The sequence below is a fragment of the Anguilla rostrata genome, chromosome 2 (assembly GCF_018555375.3).
Source record: "Anguilla rostrata isolate EN2019 chromosome 2, ASM1855537v3, whole genome shotgun sequence".
In the NCBI taxonomy this organism is placed as follows: Eukaryota; Metazoa; Chordata; class Actinopteri; order Anguilliformes; family Anguillidae; genus Anguilla; species Anguilla rostrata.
This window is the reverse complement of record NC_057934.1, coordinates 5,631,453-5,653,841: the sequence shown is the minus strand read 5'-3', so window position 1 is coordinate 5,653,841 and position 22,389 is coordinate 5,631,453. Positions and strand designations below refer to the sequence as shown.

At 45.8% G+C, this 22,389-nt stretch overlaps 2 protein-coding genes across 2 annotated transcripts in view; one reads left to right on the top strand and one right to left on the bottom strand.

Moving 5' to 3' along the window:
* The window catches only part of pcsk2 (proprotein convertase subtilisin/kexin type 2), a 33,660-nt gene extending 27,354 nt beyond the window's left edge, over nucleotides 1-6,306 (top strand). The window contains exons 10-12 of the mRNA XM_064316711.1: nucleotides 32-132; nucleotides 1,851-2,078; nucleotides 4,899-6,306. Of these exons, the coding sequence (XP_064172781.1) occupies nucleotides 32-132; nucleotides 1,851-2,078; nucleotides 4,899-5,385 (816 nt within the window). The 3' untranslated portion in view covers nucleotides 5,386-6,306. The remainder of the gene's footprint in view (nucleotides 1-31; nucleotides 133-1,850; nucleotides 2,079-4,898) is intronic.
* A 574-nt stretch (nucleotides 6,307-6,880) lies between these two features.
* On the bottom strand, nucleotides 6,881-15,879 carry LOC135244434 (filensin). The gene is made up of 8 exons (XM_064316697.1): nucleotides 15,313-15,879; nucleotides 14,022-14,082; nucleotides 13,691-13,786; nucleotides 12,381-12,473; nucleotides 11,499-11,612; nucleotides 10,343-10,563; nucleotides 9,030-9,121; nucleotides 6,881-8,344 (listed from the first exon to the last, which is right to left on the bottom strand). Exons 1-8 carry the CDS (start codon nucleotides 15,690-15,692, stop codon nucleotides 7,302-7,304), a joined length of 2,100 nt encoding a protein of 699 aa, XP_064172767.1. The 5' UTR covers nucleotides 15,693-15,879; the 3' UTR covers nucleotides 6,881-7,301.
* Between the last annotated feature and the right edge of the window lie 6,510 nt (nucleotides 15,880-22,389).

Here is a 22,389-nt window from a genome sequence, read left to right as displayed (position 1 = left end):
TGTATTTTTTTTTTTTTTCCCATAATTCCAGGCGACCACGGACCTGTACGGAAACTGCACGCTGCGTCACTCCGGAACGTCGGCGGCGGCGCCCGAGGCGGCTGGCGTTTTCGCCCTGGCGCTCGAGGCAAAGTACGTACGCCGCTCGCAATATTTTCCACGGAAAAAAAAACAGACTGGGGGGGGGATTAAAAATGCATGAAGCAATCGCGCCTGAAAGGCAGTACTTTCGCAGGGTACAAAAAAAAAAAACGGGGAATTGTTTGCCACAATAAAAGAAAAAATGCGCTCACGTCCGTGAATTCATTTCGCCAATGGCCAGGTCTTACTTAAGGGCTCCCATCTCATTTAAAGCATTCACCCAATGCACATTGTTACGATTGTGCGAACAGTTATACGAGCGGGCCTTTTAATATGAGCCTTTGTATCTCGCATTCTCATTATCTTGGCGCACATAATGTGAGCTGACGTTGGGGAAAGTTACTTTGGAAGTTTCCCAATTGCTTTGCAAAAAATTAGCCTAAAAGGCCGACAATTACTGAGCCTCGTCGGTTACCGGGGAACGAATCGTGCTTTGTGTTGGTCCAGCCGTTCCCTTAACAACCCACACGGAACATTCCGAGCATCACAGTTGATCACGAAGTACGCGCGCGGTCCGCGCGCTAACCTTACCCTGCAGTGTGACAACACAGCTGCTAGCCCACAGCCACCAGCTCGACAGCTCGCTTTCAAGCTATATTTAATAAGTGAGTCACGCTCGGAACACGACCGAAGGCAAGATAAGGTGCAGCGTAAGTGCGCATAAATGGACTTCTGAAATAAAGAATCCACGGCAAATAATCGAAATCACACGAAAGAAACACGAAGCGATGTATATTTGTGTTGTTGTGGGCCGGTGAAGACGGATGTCTGTCTGTTCATTTTTCAGCGTAGTAATAAAAAAAATATATACATATTAAAAAATGCTAAACGAATGTCGCAGAAACGAACGTGTTGCTATGCTCTCGGCTGCGTGAGCTGCGCAACAAATCTCGCGGAGCGCGCCGCTCGTTTTGGCGGACGTTTCTCATTTTCCGCCATCCGCTTCCTGCTTTGATGTAGCCGCCGCGGCTTCGAGAGCCGGGACCTTATTACGCCATTAGTTATCAGCGGGGCCCGTCCTGTGCGCTGCAGTTTGGAACAATAAGAGTAACGTCGCTTGAGAGCGTGCAGAGGAGGAGCGCGGGGTTTTGCCGAAGATGAACACGAATTGTCGCGTGAAATCTCTTCTTTCTTTTTTTTTTTATAGCCACGTACTCCTCTGCCTTTGCGGAGATGCAAGCTCGCCCCTGACTCACCAACCGGCCTACTAGAGCATTCTGGACGCTTAAGCAGACCCTTGGGCCATTAGGCCCTTTAATAAAGAGAAATACAGTTGACAGAGCGGATCCTTTGAGCGGATTATCATATTAAAACAATGGCAGACAAACTCCTTAGTGCAATTCACTTTTCAGCAGATTTTATACAATAAATGTTTTTGAGTTCTCGATATGAACTTAATATTGTTATTTTTCTATGGCAGGTTTCCAAGTTCAGTATCAATAATTCATTGACACAATATTATAGACAGAAGATGTAATATCTCCAGCATCAGCTCGCAATATGCAGTTGGAATGTATTTATTTTTTTATTTCAATGTTTTAGTTTAGCTGGGGTGGGGGGGGTTTCTATCTCACCTTGCTTTTATGACCAGTAGCCCCATCATATTTTCACCACACGATCGCGATGAGGATTTTTTCGGTAAATTTCCGTCCTGACTTCCGTCTCCTGTCCCCCCCCCCCACCCCCCCCCCCCCCCCTCGCCCCCGCAGCCCGGACCTGACGTGGCGGGACATGCAGCACCTGGCGGTGCTCACCTCCAAGCGGAACCAGCTGCACGACGAGGTGCACCAGTGGCGGCGCAACGGCGTGGGCCTGGAGTTCAACCACCTGTTCGGCTACGGCGTGCTGGACGCCGGCGGCATGGCCAAGATGGCCAAGGAGTGGAAGGCGGTTCCCGAACGTTTCCACTGCGTGGCCGGGTCCGTCCAGGAGCCCCGGTGAGTGGTCCGGGGGGGTGTGGGGGGGTGGGGGAGTTTAGCGGCCTAAAATCCGTCTCAGGGTCTGTCGCCTTCAGCTCCTGCTTACTGAAGCTCACGGACACCGTTGTTCACCACCTGCTCTAGACTCTCAGAAATAAAGGCTCGGCGGAGGTGCATTTTTGTTCTTGAGGGAACACATTTCTCAATTGTACGCTGAAAAGTACAATAATGTTCTATTTGGGGACTAAGTACCTTTTACAAGCAAAAAATGGTACAAATTAATTAGGTATTGCTGGCTAGGGGTACAGGTTCATATGCCTGTAGGGTGCCATCCCAGTGACAGGTGTCTGTACCTTTATCTGTATTTCTTCTTAACTAATTTTCTGAGAATGTAACTGTTGACTGTAAGCTGTTTCTCAGCCTGCATAAGAGCTTATAGTCATTTCAGAGAGAGAGAGAGAGAGAGAGCAATGGGGTTCTTATGTACTAGGGACCTGATATATGAAGGCCTTTAGCACAGGCAAAACGTTTTATCATACACAAGACTAATAACACAACCAGTGATTGGTGCAAAATAAATACCACGGCCAATCGTTGGTCATCGTATTGGTTGAAGCGTGTGCTAATAGCTTTTGCAAGTGCTAAAGGCCTTAGTAAATCACGCGTGTGTAATACCATAGCAACACTGTCCATCCGGCTGAAGTAAGATGCGGTGGGTGGTTACAGTGTGCGGAGAAAAGGAACGTGGAGGATTCCTGGGGGTTTCGGTGCCTGACTGGGGTTCCACTGGAGTCGCAGTGCGCAGGCAGCGGGCTAAACGACAATTAGCCAGGGATGCAGGCGCACAAGCGAATTTAAATAAGACGGGCTGTTCTGAGCATGTGCGGGGAGATAAGCCTTTATTACTTTCCCTAATTATTCCTTACAGCCTCCGTCTGAAAGACCCCCAAGCAAATGGGCTTGGACTGTAGCCCTATGTGTGTGCGTGTGTGTGTGCGTGTGTGTCTGTGTCTGCGTGTGTGCTTCTGTGTGCGTGCGTGCGTGTGTGTCTGTGTCTGCATGTTTGTTTGTGTGTGTGTGTGCCTTTGTGTGTGTGTCTGCATGTGTGCGTGTGTGTGCGTGCGCACATGTTTTATTTAAATTCCCATGACAAAAACATACAGCCATTATTCCTGTAAGCCCGTGAATAAGGGAAGAAATTGCTCAGGACCCAGGTGTCCCAGAATCCTCTGTTTTTCAGGACACCTTGGGTTTTTTGGAATGAGGTCAATAATCGCCATGACAAAGGACTGGGATTCAGGTCATATTCCCCCCCTAGACTTTTGCTAAATATGAGAAATGACATACACAAACATGTGAATTTCTGTGCCAAGTTGTGCCCGACTTTGTAAAAAGGGGGAAGGGGGATTGGGGGGAGGGGGGGGGGTCATCTTTGGAAAGATTGCAATTTAACAACCAGCTGAGAAAACCAATTTTCTCTGCAGCTGCAACAGCAACCACAAAACATGTTAAGCTGTCCTGTTAAACCAAGAAAATCTGAAATGTCTGCAAAGCTCTTCAAGAAGCCTTGAAGAAAACGGTTTCTTTACAGTATTTTGAAATTGCTAAGTTTCATAACATGCTGTTAAAAAACAATTTAAGTAGGTCAAAGTCCTGGTCTACTCAGCTAGTATACAGTTGTATTGTGACTGAACAGTAGCATACATTGATACGTACTATCTATGTACTCAGATTAGGATGTCTTTCACTGGGCTAATCTTTTGGTAATCACTCACTGTGCCTTAGCAAGAAAAGACTTTCAGAAACATTGAATACAACATCCAGGTGGCTCATTCTGACAGCCGAGGGTTTCAAAAAGGAACCAAAATAAAAACGAAGTACGTCACACAATAAATGTCCTGTTCTATTCTCGCTGTCCTCGTTTTCCCTTGTTTAGACATTCTGCGTGAACCGCCGTCCTCAAAAAAATGTTTTATCGTGACTGTATTCCCGCTGTAATCATATTATTATATCTTATTATATCTGACCCTGGCGCTTTCCATAGAGTAAATCGTGGGTGTGTTCCTGAACCTTGGAGACGACAAAGAGAGGGAACAAACAGGGGCCTTTCCTCTGTAGCACTTAGCTGTCTGTTAAATGTTTTACTGAAGAGTGGAGCATTGTGGCCTTTTCATTCCAGGCAGCCCCATCATGCACTGCTGTCAAAGAATCCTTAAGACTGGCGGTCAATGAATTATAGCTAAAAATGAAATACATATACATTGAAATACATTTACTTTTTAAATAAAATTAGCATCCACCCCTTTAAAAGTAATATACTGTAGCATATTGTAATTAACAAATAATCACTGGAATATGTAACAAAATAAATAAAAGCTTTTGGCAGGGAAAAAAACATCAGTAAATTTATCAGTCTGTCATTTTAGATTCATTCAAGGTCAGAGAGGAAAAAAGTGATGTATGTCTTCTGTTGTCAAATAGCTTATGCAACGTAAGAGCATATAAGTTATTGGAAAACCTTTATTCAGTCATATTATAACCTATAGCTGGCTGAAAAGTGGTATTCTTAACCTTTTAAGATATGAGATCACAAATATGTGATGAGAATGTTCTTAGCTGAAAATTCTAATGTCACAATCACCACTGATAACTGAAAGCAATGTTCTAGAACACTGACTTAGAATGTTGAAGAAAAAAAAAACATTTTAAAAATCCTCATTTTCAAAGGGATAAAATATAATCAGTCCAGACTGATACTATCCTATTAATAATACCACGCACACAGGACTTGAAGCAGTGTGTTTTGTTCATCTCTTGCTCTTCCCCTCCTCACCACAGTAAGGTCGCGTCAGACGGAAAGCTGGTTCTGACCATCGACACCGACGCCTGTCAGGGGAAGGACAACTTCGTGCGCTACCTGGAGCACGTCCAGGCCGTCGTCACCGTCAACGCCAGTCGCCGCGGTGACCTCAACATCAACCTGACCTCGCCGGCGGGCACCAAGTCCATCCTGCTGAGCCGGAGGCCCCGGGACGAGGACTCCAAGGTGGGCTTCGACAAGTGGCCCTTCATGACCACCCACACCTGGGGCGAGGACCCGCGGGGCGCCTGGATCCTGGAGGTGGGCTTCCGCGGCGACGCCCCCCAGCGCGGGGTCATGAAGGAGTGGACCCTGATGCTCCACGGGACCCAGAGCGCCCCCTACATTGACCAAATCGTGCGCGACTACCAGTCCAAACTGGCCATGTCCAAAAAGCAGGAGCTGGAGGAGGAACTGGACGAGGCCGTGGAGAGGAGCCTGAAGAGCCTTCTGAGTAAAAGCTAGACGTCCGCATGATTGGACAACCCCCCCCCCCCCCCCCCCACCCCCAGTCCCTCACCCCCACCCCAACCGGCCTCCCGCCCCACCCACCTCTCGATTACAAGTTCCTCCTGTTTGTATGTGTTAGGCTCCCTCTGACGATCGTGTGTTGTAGCCAGATTATAACGGTGTCATTTCTTTAAAAAAAAGGAAAAAAAAAGAAAGAAACAAGAAACTCTTCTTTTCGGATAAAAGGAAAATCGGTTTTCTTTTTTCTTTTCTGTTTTATTTTTACTCATATCATAAATATATATATATATATAAATATAAATATAAAGGACATATCTTTTCCTGTATGTTATGTTTTTGCTGACCCAGACCCCCTGAATGAAAAAGGAACCTACAGTTTGTGACTGTAAATTATGTTCTGTGTCATTCCACTTAAAGTTTAATATCTTGCAAACAGAGGAGTGATTTTTTTTGTTTGTTTCTTTTTTTTTTTTGCTATATTTTTTTGTGATAAATTTTGTTTACATAAAAACGGAGAGGAACGTGTGATCAATTTTGTAGGGTGTGGTCTAAAACCGTATGCTATTCTCTTCAATGGGACACAACACACAGCTAATGAACACATGAAACCATTCATGAAAAATAGTATTGACCTGTTAAAACACACATGCCAAAACGGTTCCTACGCCCTCAGGGTTTTTTTTAAATAATAGAGTTGATTTTAGAAAACGTATATTTTTAATTAAATCCAGAAAGCGGGTAAAGCAAAATGCATGTAATATGGATCACGGATGACCATATTGCCGAGGGAAGTGAATAAGCGAATTAGAAAGGCTCAAAATACATATGAAAAAGACCAATAATGTAAATACATTTATGATGTATGTAATTCCATCGGATATATACCAAGAATCCATAAATATCTTTGAAACATCACTTTCTTTGTATTGGGATGATTTTAACTGACAGTCTCTGTTGCCCTTTGTGTAGCCTGTTTATTTAGCGAAAACAACTGACTCGCACAAAAGTGTTATTGGCTTGTAAGAGGACTATTTATATTGTCCACTCAGTAGTGACATCGTTGGACATATACACAGGTGTCAGAATCCAGTAGTGGAGAGTGGAGCCCCACAGCACCTGCTGGTTTTATGGTGTATTTCAGCACCAGTGATTAATTTATTGACTGGTTAAATAATCCACACAGACACACACGCATATACACACTCACTCTCTGTCTCTCTCTCTCTCTCTCACACACACACATGGACACACAGACACACACACGCACACATCCACTGCCTACCAACCTCTGCACTCAGTCTGTGTTTCAGAGCAGGGGTGTAAGAATCTCCCTCCAAATCCAAGGTAAGGTTATTGCTACTGACAGTTACGGTTGCATAATTAAAATCCTCCTATGCTTTGAATTTTATTTGAAGAGCTATCGTGGATAGGTGGCACTGAAACTGTAATATATCCTAGCACAATGAAAACAAATGCGCCGGACGTAAAGCATTTTTTGAAAGATTATTTTTTATTAAAGCAATTATTACACAGCAAATCTGTGTACAGGTAAATCGCTGGCATCCAATTGAACAAATGATAGCTGACTATATGTGCAATAACCTAAAAACGGGGGTTGGTAGGGGGCTAAGCTGGGTAACGTATTCATGTGTGGCAGCATTTGTTTAGTTTTTTTTTGGAAAATTATGCTTCAATTGCATCATCTTAATAATTTTTTTTTAGTTATTATTTTTTTGGTATGTCTTAGTTCACACTCCCAGGTTTTCAGACATTAAAGGCTAAATGTGCTGATGTAAAAAGTATGAGAGAGCTGTTAAACAAAGCCAACAGAAGCTGGAGAGAAAGCTAGCCTGGGTGCGAGGGGGGCGGGGCTTGCGTGAAGAGCGGCAGAGAGGATTATGGGAGGTGCTTCAGGAGGAGCGGTCCCCTTGCTTCTTCTTGCTGGTCTTCTCGATCATGGTCTCCACGATCATGGCCGTCTCCTCATAGCCGCGCACCTTGTTGTCGTCGGAGATCTTCTCGATGGACTCCACCATCTCCACCTTCTCGTAGGTCATGCTGCCCGCGGGAGGGCTTGTGCGGGGGGCGGGCATGGGGGGCAGACCGTGGCGCCTGCTGCCGCTTTCCGGGGTCTTGTCCCTTTTGCTCCGCCCACTGGAGGGCTGGCTGGGGCCGGGGGTGTGGCCAGAGGCGGGGCCAGGTGTGGGTGTGGGGCCCGGGGCTGGGCCTGGGGCGGGGTCTGGGTCCTGGATCCTCGGCTGCGGGTCCCCGCCCCCTCCCCCTTTCTGGCCCCCCTTGCCGCCTTTTCCCTTGTCTTTTCCCTGTTTCCCCTCCCCCTTTCCCGGGTCGTCCTCCCCCTCGCCGTCTTTCGGGGGCGGCGTCAGGGGCACGGGGGGCGGGCCCGGGGCCGGGGCCGGGGCCGGGACGGGAGGGCCGGGCTTGTCCCCGCCGTAGGTGTCGTCGTCAGGGGGGAACGCCCCGGTGCAGATGGTGACGCAGACGCGCCCGGCCGAGGGGCTGGAGGTGTAGAAGCAGGGGTCCAGGTAGCTCCCCTCCCCGCTCACCAGCACGTAGCGGCCCTGGGTGTAGAAGTCGGCCGGGGGCTCCGGCTTGCGGTAGCGCCGCATGCGGTCCCTCACCATGTTGCACAGCGTGTCGAAGGCCTTGCTGATCTGGCTCCCGTCCGGCACGTCGTCCGGGGCCGCCTCCTGGAAGTGCAGGGCTTGCTCCTCCCTCCTCACCTCCCCCTCCACGTCCTGCTCCCGCCCCGCTCCCCGCGCCTCCTCCTCCGCCTCCTCCTCCTGCTGCTGCTGGCGCTCCGGCCCGGTCTTCTCCTCCAGTCCGCTGTCCACCATGTCCTTGGGGCTGAGCTCCTTCTTCTTCAGGCCCTTCTTGGCCAGGATCTTCTGCCGGGGCTTAATGCTGGTGATGTCCTGTATGGCCTGAGTGATGTCTGGGGAGTTGCACGGCAACAGCATCCACGCCACATCATTTACACCATTCACACATTTTCACAGTCAGGTTTTTCACATGCTGAGCTCCAGATTATAGAATTGTATCTATCCGTCTGTCTGTCTGTCTGTCTATCTATCTATCTATGTTCTGTGTGTGTTTGTGCATATGAGTGGGTGTAAGAGAGATAAAGAAAGAGAAAGTGTGTGTGTGTGTGTGTGTGTGAGAAAGAGTGTATATACATATATTCCAGTATATTCCCTTTTGATAAAAGACAGTGGATTGATAAACAGTACCAAGGCAGCCTGCAGAGGCTCAGCTTGTTACAGAACGGGAGCCAAAAAGGTCATCACCCCCCCTTTGTGCAAGCATCTGTGCAGGGATCACAAACTGGGTACAGGGCCTCTCTGATTGGAGCACCGACGATTACGGACAGGGTGCTGGACCTCTGTGATTGGAGCACTGACGATTACAGACGGTGCTGGACCTCTGTGATTGGAGCAATGGTGATTATGGACAGGGTGCTGGACCTCTCTGATCGAAGAGACCACGTACTGAGGATTCTTGTGGTCTGGTGGCGTACGCCATGACTGCTGACTCACCCCCCCCCCCCCAGGCCCTGTCCCCCCGCCCCCGAGGTAGGCGGAGAGCAGACCCCGTCACCCCCCCCCTGCCCACGGTCTCACCTTTCGGCCTGTTGTTCATCGACGGGGTATGGGTGTAGCTGTAACTGCTGGTGAACAAAGTGATGGGGGTTCCAATTATGGCAGAATTCAACCTGTCAACGAGAGAGGGAGAGAGAGAGAGAGAGAGAGAGAGAGAGAGAGAGAGAGAGAAAATGTGTTTTGATTCAGCTTCTTCAGGCGTGCCGTTTGATTGGACACGTGCCGTATTGAGCCCTTGTGGGATTACTCCTCTCTGCGATACGGCTCTGTGTGGCTAATACGACCTGACAGAGGGTAAAGCAATGTTCCTCAGAGGCAGCTGGGTTTCTGCACGTTATTCTCCGACGAGGAAAGCTAGCACCAGCATGCCCCCCTGTGATGTTAAAAGTTTGATATGTTCATTAGCATCGTTAGCGTTGTTAAAACAGTTCTGAGAGCCCACGGTTACCCTTACAGGCTGGAGATCGGTAAGCTTTTTTTCCTTTCTTTTCAGTAAGGAAGGAAACACTGCCACCTTGTGGTAACCCTAAACCTCTTTTCTTATTTTATTTATTTGTTTATTTTTTGTATTTGAATATTGTCCTCTGATGACCAGATGTGCCCGGAGCAGCAATATTACTCAGCAAAGGGTCAATTTCTGAAGTTCATCTTTAAAACAGAGCAAATTTTGACTGAGAAGATCAAGAAGCTGAAGGCCAGCAGCTTTTTTTTTCTCTTCATTTTCACGTGAAAACAGCCGAAATCCTCCTGCAGATTCAGGCCTCGCCCCGCGAGGCTGCAGCACAGAGCCGCAGACCCTCTCGTGAAACGCTCTCGTAAATGTGAAGAGGGAGGCTAAGCTGGCCCAATCAAAAACAATTACGAGCCGAAGCGTGCGCTTGACTGGAGTACAGACCCTGCAGACAGACAGCGTGTGGGAGGCAGGCGTACGGTAAAGTAGGCCAGTTCCATCAGCATGGGCCAATGAGAGAGAGAGGGGGGAGAGAGAGAGAGGGAGAGAGAGACAGAGCGAGAGAGAGGGGAGCAGAAGGAGAGAGAGAGCGAGAGACATGGAGAGAGGGACAATGAGAGAGAGAGGGGGAGAGAGAGAGGGGGAGAGAGAGAGAGAGAGAGAGAGAGAGAGAAAGAGGGAGAGAGAGAGAGACGGCAAGAGAGAGAGGGGAGAGAGACGGCGAGAGACAGGGAGAGAGGGACAATGAGAGAGAGAGAGGGAAAGAGAGAGAAGGGGAGAGAGAGACAGAGAAAGACAGCGAGAGACAGAGCGAGAGAGAGAGCGAGAGAGTGCACCCTCCAGACAGGGCGGGGAGACAGCGTGGGCCGGCCCGGAACCGCACCTGTTGTCCTCGCTCTCGATGATCCTCTTGTGCCTCTCCAGCTCGTTCTCCAGGGAGCTCTGGTACATGGCCAGCTGCCTGCACTCGTTGGTGTACCTCTCCAGGGAGCGCTCGGCCTCCTCCATCTCCCTCCTCAGGGCCTCGATCTGCTCGTTGTACAGCTGGATCTCGTCATCGTAGCTGTCCTGGGTGCCCTTGATGGCCTGTTCCAGGGCCGAGGTCTGAGAGAGAGAGAGATAGAGAGAGATATATGGGGGCTAGAATGAATTGCATTCATCATATACCATCTTTTTCAACACAGGTGTATTGATTTCTCTGATTAAAAAAAAAATTCCATTCTTCATTTCCTTCAAGATGGCCTGAGTGTTTCTGTAACGGGAGGAAAGGTAATGAAGTGGGCCAACGCTCTTCAGCAGACCACTGTTGGCGACGGCCACGGGCAGATCCGCGGCCTCTCCGAAGCGGTCCGTTACCGGCAGGACAATTCACACCGACTGCTTAGCATTCCCTAGACAGCCGACTCGGCTCAAACTCCCTCGCCTTCAACTTCCTGCCGCTGGACTGCCGCCGTGCTCATTTGCCAAACGCTGGCTGGGCCGACGGTGGGCCGGCGGTGGTCCCGGCACTAGCGGGCGCTATATGAACGCTTAAGCCATTCCAGAGCCGAGAAACTATACGAAGCATCCTTGCTACATTCATTTTTATATTGGAGGGTAATGGCGCACAAATATATTATTGTGATGTGAAACACAAAGAAATCATATTACGTCATACCGCTTAAATACATTGCTGTCAAATCCATTTATCAAATATAAGTGATTTTTCCAAAAGTTTTTTTACATATTTAAAATACATTTGCGGTATATTGTGTTTCTATCTCAAGCTATTTAAGTGTTGAATGTTTTTTATTTTCCTCTCGGATGCTGAGAAATACGTAGCCAATCAGGAAAGCCCAAGGACGGAAATGCGGCAGCATATACACACACCGTACAAAATTTTTAAAAAGCAAAACTCTGGTGCTCTGAATTTTGCGTTTGCTGTTTAAGGTCTCCGTAAATGTATTTTATTTTTATTTTTTGCGTGTGTGCTGCCATCTAGAGCTCATCGTCGAAAAAGCGAGCCGTGCCTCTGGGTGTGCGTTGCCATGGTAACGTACCTCGGTTCGCAGCCTGGCCTTCTGCGACTGGAGCTGACAGAGGGCGCTCTTGTTCTCCTCCAGCTGGCTCTGCAGGGCGGGAACTCGCCGCTGGGCCAAAAGTTTCTCCTGTTCCTGGGGGGGCGGGGGGGGGGGGGGGGGGTGGAGGTATACATCTAAACCAAAGACCAGCACTGACCCCAAATAGCCTGTCTCTCTGTCAAGCGGGTGACTGAGCGTTGTTACATTAACGCTCTGCAAACGGTAACTTATAAATTCCCCGGGGCCGAGAAGGAACCAATATGGAGCTTCCGATAATGTGAGGTGAAGCAAGTAACAGAAAACCAATAGCAAATGTTCATGACATAGGCCTAATAAGAAGCAGTTTTGGAATTTGTGAGTAACTGTTATATGCATCCTGTGGACTCCCTATTCATTCATATATTGTGCAGTCCCAGAAAGAATAATCCATAGTTTCTGTCCTGTGGGTGGTGCAATATCACATAAGCTGTGAAATATCATTCAATTATGGAGAGAGTAACTGTGATTTTGTCGACACTCAACTTATACATTTATTGCGATGAAATGTGATTGCCAATAATCTAAAAAAATATTGCTCAACAGCATCTCTGTTACTTCAGTGATTCCCCAAACTCATAAAAGAATGCATTTATAATTGTGATGTCACCAGGGTCACTGACATCAGGCCACTTAGGCGGCTGTCTAGGGCCCTGGTGTGGTTAATGGGACCTTGATATGGTGTTTTTATGTATCATTTTTATTATTTATTATTTTAGGGCCCATATTCGAGATCTTTCCCAGGGCCCGGCAGACTCACAGGGCCGGCTCTGACCTACTTCCTGGTTGTTACAGGAAGTAGGTCATCGGTCATCATGTTCTTACCTCCGACATCCCCACGGACAGGCTTGGCAAGAGAGGAATGCTCTGGTTGATCTTGTGCAGAACGTTCACGTAGGTCTGAATCTCGGCCAAGTTCTGCAAAACGCGCACACACAAAACAAAACAGCGCAGCCGACGATGAGGAATCGGAGTTGGACCCCCTGTCATGCCCAAAACACATCATTTCTATGGACGGCCTGTATTACAACAAAAAGGACGTGCGGGACGCATAGAAAATATGCCGCTAACTTGGTTGTCGGCAATCTGCAGCTGTCGGATGTTGGGGGAAATACCGGCGCTTGTGTGGGCTTTTCATCTTAATAACTGTACTTACGCGTCCGTTCCCTGTCACTAATAAATAAATCGTACGCGCGGCGCTTTCCATCAGTTCAGCCGAATCAGCTTGCTCGCTGCCGACTTACAAAATAAATATAAGTCGCGCTACATAAATTCCAGCGCCCGGCGAACCATTTCAACCGACGAATAGACTTTGAACGAGCGCTGTGCGCGGCAAGGCTACGGGGGCGATGTGTTCTTCCCTGTGATGTGGCGAGATTTATTCATCAATGCTAGAAAGTTACAGTGCTGAGCTCAGCAGCTCGAGTCTGTTCCATTCTCTCTGCATTTCTAACGCAGCACCAGTCCACTCGGCATTATGCAAGATGTTTCCAGAACTTTCCCTTTTATTGAAAATGATTTTCTGCCGACGAGTCCAAAACACAAGCTTGAACTTTTACTTCGGTTCATCTGTCCCCGGGGGCTGTGTTTATTTACTTAGATCAGTCAGCCTCAGTCCTGGGGGCCAGCTTTGTTTTGTTAAGGCCAATCTCTTGATCAATTAAGATTACCGACCACATGTGCTTAGTTTTTACCATAACTCTTTTTCCCATAATCTTTTTTTTTTAGCACAATGCAGATTTAGTCTGTTGCCATCTGCTTTGTCACTGAACTCAATCCACAAGTCAATAATTCTTTCTAGTGGGAAAGGTATCCACTTTCTAGGATGTGACAGATACACTGTGAATGACCATGACCATATTCTCTTCTGATGATAAGATTAAAAAACACAGGGTCAGGTTACTTGAAATAATTTAGGAAGCGTTGGGTCGCAGCATTGCTTTTGGAATACTGCTTGTTTAATTTGTGTGAGCAAAGATAGCCAATATTGTTACTTGTAACTTGGCCTAATTTTGATATCAGTACTTTTGATGGCATGCCTAGATTTAGAAAGTTTTAATTACTTTTTTTATAGACACTGCTTTGTTCTGTATGTGTGAGTAACCTGGCATTTCAAACTCTCAATCAAATCCAACCTTCTTGTGCCTGTCCTTGGTGGAGTTGATGTCATCCTGCAAAAACTGGGACAGGATCTGGAACTCCAGATTTCTCAGCAGGGTGCCGTCCGCCTCCTGAAATACACGAAAATATTCGAAACGCTGACGGCGAGCTCTCGACCGCCACATCCCGCTGTTCACACCCCCGACAGAGAACTCACATCCGCTGTTCTCCCCGCTGTTTATCGGGGACCATAGTAAGGCCTGTGTGGGCAGAGTTTTCACTCGTTTTCTTTAGCATACTTATATTTTACATCTGCATAATCCGGTTTATTGCATTTCCGTGAGCGCGTGTAGACTGCAGCCCTACCTTGTTCAGCTGCTCGAGCGTGCCTCTCATCTGTTGTTGGGAGTCACACTCATTCCTGTACCTGGGGACGGGAGAGGAGCGCCATGAACACAGGCTTTACGACCGCGGCAGACCCATCAAACACGCGGGCCGTAGCGTTAAAGAGCTCCGGGAAGGGTAAGGGCAGCTACAGCGGCGGCCCGGAGGCGTTTGGTGGGGGGGGAAAAAATAATAATTTAACCCCGAGGCTGTAGAATCTTCACTGTTGCCTTGCTCAAACACAGCATACAACCCCCGGGTGGCTCGGGGTTATCTATCAAAAAGATTTATATTTATAGAGCGCAGTAACCAATGTGGCCGACTCCGAATTGGAATAAGTTATTTACAAGAGGCCGTGTCTAGCGGTTCGGTGATTCAATCACCTGTGTTGGTTTTCCGATCGTGTCGCGTGAAATTAACTTCGAAATTTAGGGCTGCTTTTGTTGTGCTGACAGGTTATGTACTGTCGACGATGCAGTAGGTTTTGCCCAATCCAGGCACAATAAATAGTCACACTCTTCTTTTCCACCAACTCTCTCTGAGTGACCTGGTTCCCTCTTTCAGTGACTTGTCCTACTCAGCACGTTCTGTTTTTCATCCATGACATTTCTAATGACAGAAACATGTAATGAAAATCTAATGATGAGACAAACTATTTATTTTGTGATTTATAGTCTCACAGTACACGCACTTTGAGATTTCCAGGTGGGGAACGGTTCCCAAGGTCAGTGAAGAGCAGTATCTTCCATACGTGCGTTTGGAATACATATTTTCACAAACCCATTTTACATGTAATAAGAGTTGGCCGCCACTGTTTTTGGACAATTTATACAGCGCAGCTGCAAAGCATTCAGTGCCACCACCATTTTGATCGGTCTACAGAAACGTTTTTTTTTTTTTGGACAGTCAAGGGCAGTATCTTCCACGCATAAGTTTGAAATACATATTTTCACAAACCCATTTTACATGCAATAAGAGTTGCTCACCTCTGTTTTTGGACAGTTTATACAGCGCAGCTGCAAAGCATCCAGTGCCACCACCATTTTGATTGGTCTACAGAAACGTTTTTTTTTTGAACAGTCAAGGGCAGTATCTTCCACGCATAAGTTTGAAATACATATTTTCACAAACCCATTTTACATGGAATAAGAGTTGCTCGCCACTGTCTTTGGACAGTTTATACAGCACAGCATCCAGTGCCTCCACCATTTTGATCGGTAAACAGAAACAGGTTTTTCTTCGCGTGGTAACGAAACGCGTTTTTGTCGCTCACCTGTCGACGTACTCGTCCAGCATGCGCTCGGCGTCCCTCAGCTCGCGCTCCAGCTTGGCGCGGTCGGCCAGGAGCTCGCGGACGCGCCGCCGGTTGAGCCCGATCTGCTCGGCGAAGGCCTCCTCCAGGCCGGACGCCTCCTCCATGCGCCGCAGCGTCTCCAGCTGCTTCCGGAACACGCCGTTGCGCTGCTCCAGCACCCGCGCCCGGTTGATGTAGCGGGCGAAGCGCTCGTTGAGCTCCTGCAGGCTCTCCCATCCCGGCGGCGCCGAGCCGGGCGTGTAGTGGTCGTCGTCGTCGGGGCCGCGGGGCTCCTGGAAGTCGTGCGAGCGCTCGTAGCGCTCCTTGCGCACCTCGTGCCGGTAGCTGGTCTTCAGCATGCTGAGCGGCTGGGCTAGGCTAGGCTAGGCTAGGCTGGGCTGGGCTGGGCTGGGCTAGGCTGGGTGGGATTCTCCCCGCTGCGCTGGTCTCCTACGGGGCGCCTTTAGCGTTGGAAAACCGGTGGGGGTGGTGATGGTGACCCTCCGCTGCCACATTCCAGACTGAACGCGCCGCCGCCGAGCCTTTCTGCAAAACGACAGAGGATAATCGTCATGCCAACCCCCCCCCGCCCCCCCACCCCCCACCCCTCCACCCCCACCACGGCCGCCCGTTCCACAGAAGGGTCCCTCCCATTGTGGCCGACTGTTGACTGGACAAAAACAGCCGGGTTAGAATGGGCTGAATTATGCTGTGTCAAAAGGTTTATTATGGCACTGTTATGTTTCCACTCAGCTATTTCTCTGTTGTTATTTTTATTTGGGGATGGGGGGGAGTGGGGGGGGGGGGGCAGGGCTGTGCTTGTTTGTGTGCCCCAGCTGGTCTAGATTGTTTTGTGTAAAAAAAAAAATATTCAAATAAAAAACAAAAAAAGAAAAGGAAAAAGCCAGCCACGCTCTTTTCAGAAGGGTCAAACAAAAACCACATTGGTTGGCTGGCTGGAACAGCTGGGGTTTGTTTTCCGGATGGTTCCTGATTAGTGCTTCATACAGTAAACAAGCAAGTGCATACGTCCACAGCACAGCATGTTTGATTCAGATAGTTTGTGTAGAACATTACGATAGTACGGTGATTACTAACCCCTACCAAAGGTCTCATAGATGTGTTTAGTAGGTCAGTGGCAAATTGACTCGTGGTAATTTCTGCTCAGATTGAAAAATGCATGTCTCCCACTTTATCTCATTGTGTCAGTTGGTATATGTGATTACTAAACACTGAGGACTCATGGATTCATTTAGTAGTAGAGTGAACAAATTGATTCATGACTCATGAATCATGACTGAAAAGTACACTGTTCCCAAGAATACATTCATCACTTTTTAAATAGATAATTACATCTCCTCTGACACTCCTTATTTTACTTCGTTTTGTTAAAGGAAGGAATACCTTCAAACATGAGAGATTTTAACTTATGAGTTTGATGAATATGGATGTATGTTTTAGCAATGGGATTTGCCAAGCGTTGGTGGACGGTGATGACTTTGTCAGAGCATATATGAGTTCAGTAGGGACTATACGTACTCTGTTAGAGTTGATAACTTAACGTTTTACTGTCTGCACGCGCCACTTGAAGTGTGATTTGCGCTGTTGGCAGCATTGTAAAATTGACGTCCGTTGTGAAACGACTTTCTTTTTTTTTTTTCGTTCCAACCTTAGCGTGATGAAAAGCAGAGGTCAGTGACTGCTCTTTATCTGTCAGAGGGAAGCTATCAAGCCAGCGCGCTGCAGCTGCCGACAGTTTAACTGCGAAAGGGCCTCGGACAATTATTTTGGCCCTGGGGCGTTCGACAAGAACGTCGGGTCCCCTGAGGTATGCTTGAGTGACCTGGCCTCGAACTCAAGGCAAGAAGCAGGCAGAACACCTGAGGCACAGCCGTGGCTTGCAGTGAAAGCAATCCTGAAAAAAATATCTCCCCAATTTCATTCCATTACTCTCTTAACCTGTCTCGCCCTCACCAGAGAGAGAGAGAGAGAGAGTAAAACAGTTTTATAACTCTGTTATAACTGCATAATTTTCTTTCTTGTGTGATTGTATATGCACAGTACGTTGCTCTGGATAAGAGCATGTGCTCTGTGCCTGAAATGAAATTTGTTCCTACATTCAAAATTTTATGTTGACAAGATAATGTGCATTCTGTGTTACCTTGCTTTCAAGATTCCATAGTTCAGTTGTCTATGATACGGTATCTAGGTGATGTTGGTGAACTACCTGATGGGAAATTGAAGAGAATTGGTCATTTTAAAAGCTTGATTCATGTTTTGATTTTTTTTCCCTACTTATGAAAATGAGTCAAGCCATATGTGAGTACGTCAAATATCACTGTAAATATAATTTAAAAGGTACCAAAATTGAAGTCAATTTCTCCTTTAAATAGTCACTTTCTCAACAAGAAGACGTAGAAATTGTACTTTCTTTCTTTAAATCTGTTAACATTGTTTGCAAAAAAAAAAAATTATTTGGGGTGGAAAAGATGACAAATTCTAAATAATTAACTTGGGAAAGGAATGTAAATGTGTAAATACCTTAAGGCTACCCCTGGTCTCCTGCTTCCAAGCGCACGCATTCGTGAAGTGTTCCCTTCACGGGCAACGAGTGGAACAAACAGAGCAGAGCAAACATGGCCTCCTGTCAACAGAGGGCTGCTGCCTCCTCGCAGTCTGGAGTCACAGGAGGATTTTCTTTTTCGTTTGAATGTATTTGCTTTTTGAGGCGGTAAATCTTAATGACTGTTGGGCACTGCTTCAAATCAAACAGCCAGCACTGCTGGCTCTGCCAGCTGCCTGCTGCCCCTCCTAAAATTAAACCCTTTGACAGTATCATTTCGTGTAAAAAAAAAAAAAAAAATGTCAGAGTCAAGATATGTATTTATGAATTAATTATTTTTTTAATTTTATTTAATTTTTGTTATTTATGTTGTTCTTCCCCATGAAATAGAACTGAGAATTTTGCCAGGCTGTGTGGCACCCACACATCCTAGCCAATGACAGAATGCTCCCTATAGCGCTGCTTCTTTTTTTAAAGGGTATTTTGAAAAAATTCCCCCCAACTGCCACTGCACAGCCTCACCGTCAATTTACTACAACTGTCACGCACCATCCTTACCGCACTCACTCAACATCTAAACACTGTACGTTATTCACACAGCAGAAGTCCCGCTGGAAAAAAAATAATAATAATAAATCCACTCTGGTCGAGTACATTTCACACTGACGGACTACTTTTTATCTGCCGTGGAATGCAATATCTGTCAGAGATTAATTAATACAATTTTTAAGGTTCAGACATGCAGCTTTTGATCGGTGTTGGGTTCATGCACACGGAGATGTCCAGCTGTGTTTGAATCTGACTGAAGGGTCGTCACCATTGCATCACATTATATTTTATTTGGCAGACGCTTTTATCCAAAGTGATGTACAATAAGTGCAGACCAAAAGGTCATTGGAACAATGACAAAACACGGGTCTGATACAATACAATTCTCATGCATCAGCATCAGTTATCCATAGCCTTCAACATCAGGTTTAGTCCACGCAGTAAACATAGGCTAAGTCAGTAAAGTTACGGCAAGTCAAACTTGAAGCAAGGTATGATTACAAGGGATATGACAAAGAGCTACGACATTAAAATTATAGTACAAGTGCAACAAAAAAGTGCTAGAAGAAGATACAAGTGCAACTCTCCGAGTGAAAAAGTTGTGTGGGACAAAAAAAAGCAAACAAAATAGACGGTTCATCACCCTGCTTCAAATTCTAGCGTCTGCAAATTCAACAGATCGCTGGAGGCGTCTGGAATTCTGATTCACATTACTTATATATTTATATTTATATTAACTTTTTTATTTTTTACTTTTTTTTCAATACACTAAGGTGAAAAACCAATTTCTCCTGACAAATTCATCTGTTGTTTTCAAATCTGTGTCTCCTCATGCGTATGCATAATATTTATGTAAAACGGATGAAAACAGACGGAAGTGCAATAATGTAGACAACAAGTGAATGATGCATTGCAATAGATTCAAGGGTCATTTGCTCTGGTTTATGTTTATTAGCCACTCTGTTTGTGGCTGTAACAGAAAGTCATTTGTAAAACTGCAATAAACAGACTGAGCAAATAAAAGTGGATTGAGCATTCAAAATGAAATACGGGCATCGTGCAGTTCTTCATCCTCACAATGTATCCAGGAAGCTTATCTTAAGATATGAAAAAAAATCATATGTCTGATATGCCGGAAAAACGCTGCAAAAATATTCACATACACAGAAATTCTTACCCTCATAGTTTCAATTTAAACAATCTCTCAATACCCACCATTCCTCCTCCCATTGTAGTTTGTGAAATTCAACCACGTTTTCTACTACGCAGTGTAAGATTCGTAGAAGTGTTCAAAAGTTCTTTGTTTTCTACTTTTCTGGTGAAGATTTTGAAGGGTGAGTGCATGAATTAATATTGCTGCCAACTAATAACCCATCTCATCTCACCTTCTGCATTACCTGCTAATATGATCAATATAGCAATTAGCCAAGACCCTGTAAAACACTGTATGGGACCCGAGGTGTCTTAGAATTCAGAATTGAATTAGAACTCCAATCACGGAATTCCTGATTGATTTCCATTCAGTCACCTCTCCCCTCTGAGAAACTGGATGGCCTGATATTCATCCAAAAAATTATTTAAATGAATTGTAAAAACCAGTGGCCAAAGGATTTTTAGTCAAGCTGCATACATTTGGCAATTTATTAGTTTAAAAAATATCAATTTTTTTTTTTTTCAGCTTACAAACACGTTCAAAGTAAAGTTTTTGGTACTTTACACAACAAAGACTTCATGACGCGGCAATTCATGTTGGCGCAACACAATTAATTTCTTGAAAACTCTGGGGTGAATGGCGTCATCATACAGGCTGAAAATGTGACTCACCCAAAGAACACAAAAGTAATAGCCCATGGTTGTGAAGCGCCTTGCTGCTTTTAAAAGGCACATTGGTGTTAGACTGAACCTACCCCCGGAGAGTATGACATACTGTGATCTGCTCAACAGCAAGAGCTTTAGCAGGGTAGTCTGTATCCCAGAGCAGGACCATTGAAAAAATAAAATTCAGTCATGCCCCCCATAGGGTTTCAGGAAACATTCTGCTTTAATTATTTTAATTAAACTGAAGCAAAACCACAAACCCGCCAGCTGCCCATTAATCATTGTGGGCAGAAGCACTGGAACATTGAAGAAATAAAAGCTTTTGGAACATTAAATCCAAAAACAGTCACTCTCGGTTCCTCTGTCTGTGACCTTGTCCATGTGCGCGTCAGGATATTAGCATGCTCAACTGAGCCCAGAAGCAAATAGCCATCCATCCATCCATTATCTACACCTGCTTATTCCTGGTCAGGGGGTGCTGGAGCCCATCCCAGCATGCATTGGGCCAGAGGCAGGAATGCACCCTGGACAGGTCGCCAGTCCATCTCAGGAAAGTAAATATAATAAATAAATGCGTTGTGTTTTTACACAGGGCTACCGCCCAGGCTATCAAACAGAAAGTGACTGTGGCTTTGAAGAAGCATAAAGACCATCCAATGAGAGACACTGCCATCATCACCCAATACTCTCATTGATGAGCTCCAAATTCAAGAATTGATTATGATTAGAGCCACTTGGCATTATGTACAGCGCTCACAAGAAGGACAGAGTAATATTTTCACAAAACTAATATTCATCAGAGTGTGAAACAAACACTTAAAAAATTGAATTCTGTTGTGCCTTTATAAAGATGATAAGAAATTACCCATAGACACCTGAGAGCCTAATTATTTGAAGTACTAGTTAATGTTGACCAGTGAATATAAGAAAAAGAGAAACATATATTAGGTCTCGGGTTGCTGCTGTTTTTGTTGTTGCTTTTGTTGTTTTTCTAACCATTTCTACAGCTGACATTTATGAAATGACGACCTAAACTATTTCTTCTTGCCAGTACCCTCATTGAGATTGCTTTCTCACCAGCCAATTTGCACTGCCTGGAAACCAACAAAAAATATATTGATGGAGATTCTCGTTTTCTTTTTTTTTGTTTGTTTGTTCCTTTGTTGAGTTCAGTCCCAGAATAGCTTCCATCTCCGCTGTTCCGTTGAACAATTGCGCCTCTGGGGTTTTTGTGCCGATAGCCAAGCAGAGCCACTGCACTTTTGAGATTGTCCACTAACATTACTCTCCTTGAGTGAGAGAGCAAAGAGCTCACATCGACCAACAGCTATTAATCCACAGGTCCAATTCAGAGCGAGCGACCCGAGCGAGCGAGCAGGAACCCAGGGAACTCTGTATTCCTGCTTTGAGCTAATTTTGTATGTGAGAATCCATCTTCCACCACAAAAGGAGCGAAAGGAAAACAGAGGACTGCATGTGCATGTGTGCTTGTGTCTTTTATTATAATTTCTCCGCTGAATCATTTCACAAAGCATGAATGCCGCATGCTAAAGGCACTCCTCGTGAAGCTGCCGGCCCACTTCCTGCGGCAATTTTTATTCCATTACATAACATAGAGAATATTATGATATTTTTGCCCATGGTGAATTAATGGTAATTAATGTACATTACCGATGAAGGAAACACAGTCTTAATTAAATGTATGCAAGTGCTTGTGTTTCGCTGATTGAAGGTTCAGTATAATTAGTTGGTTTTTAGAGAACTGCCGTGTTCATTTGGTTTTTTTGTACATTTTAATGGATTTTTTATTTTATTTTCCAAGATGGACAATGGCTCCTAACACCGAAAGTGCACACAAATTCGCATTTTACATGCAAAGATACGATATGTTCTGTGTGTTGAAGATTTGGGCTTTCTGGACAGTAAGATTTTACATTTCAATTTGTTTCAGGAAGCATTCTTGAGGCGTGTATCCAGTGAACACGAAAACACAATGAAGATGATTTTAACACTTGCACTTTGGAGGTGCCAATTCTTGTCTTTTCAATGTGTTACTCTGCTATTGATTACATTTTAAAAAAAGAATCACATAATGACGAAGTGATGATAAATTAGGTCTGCTATTG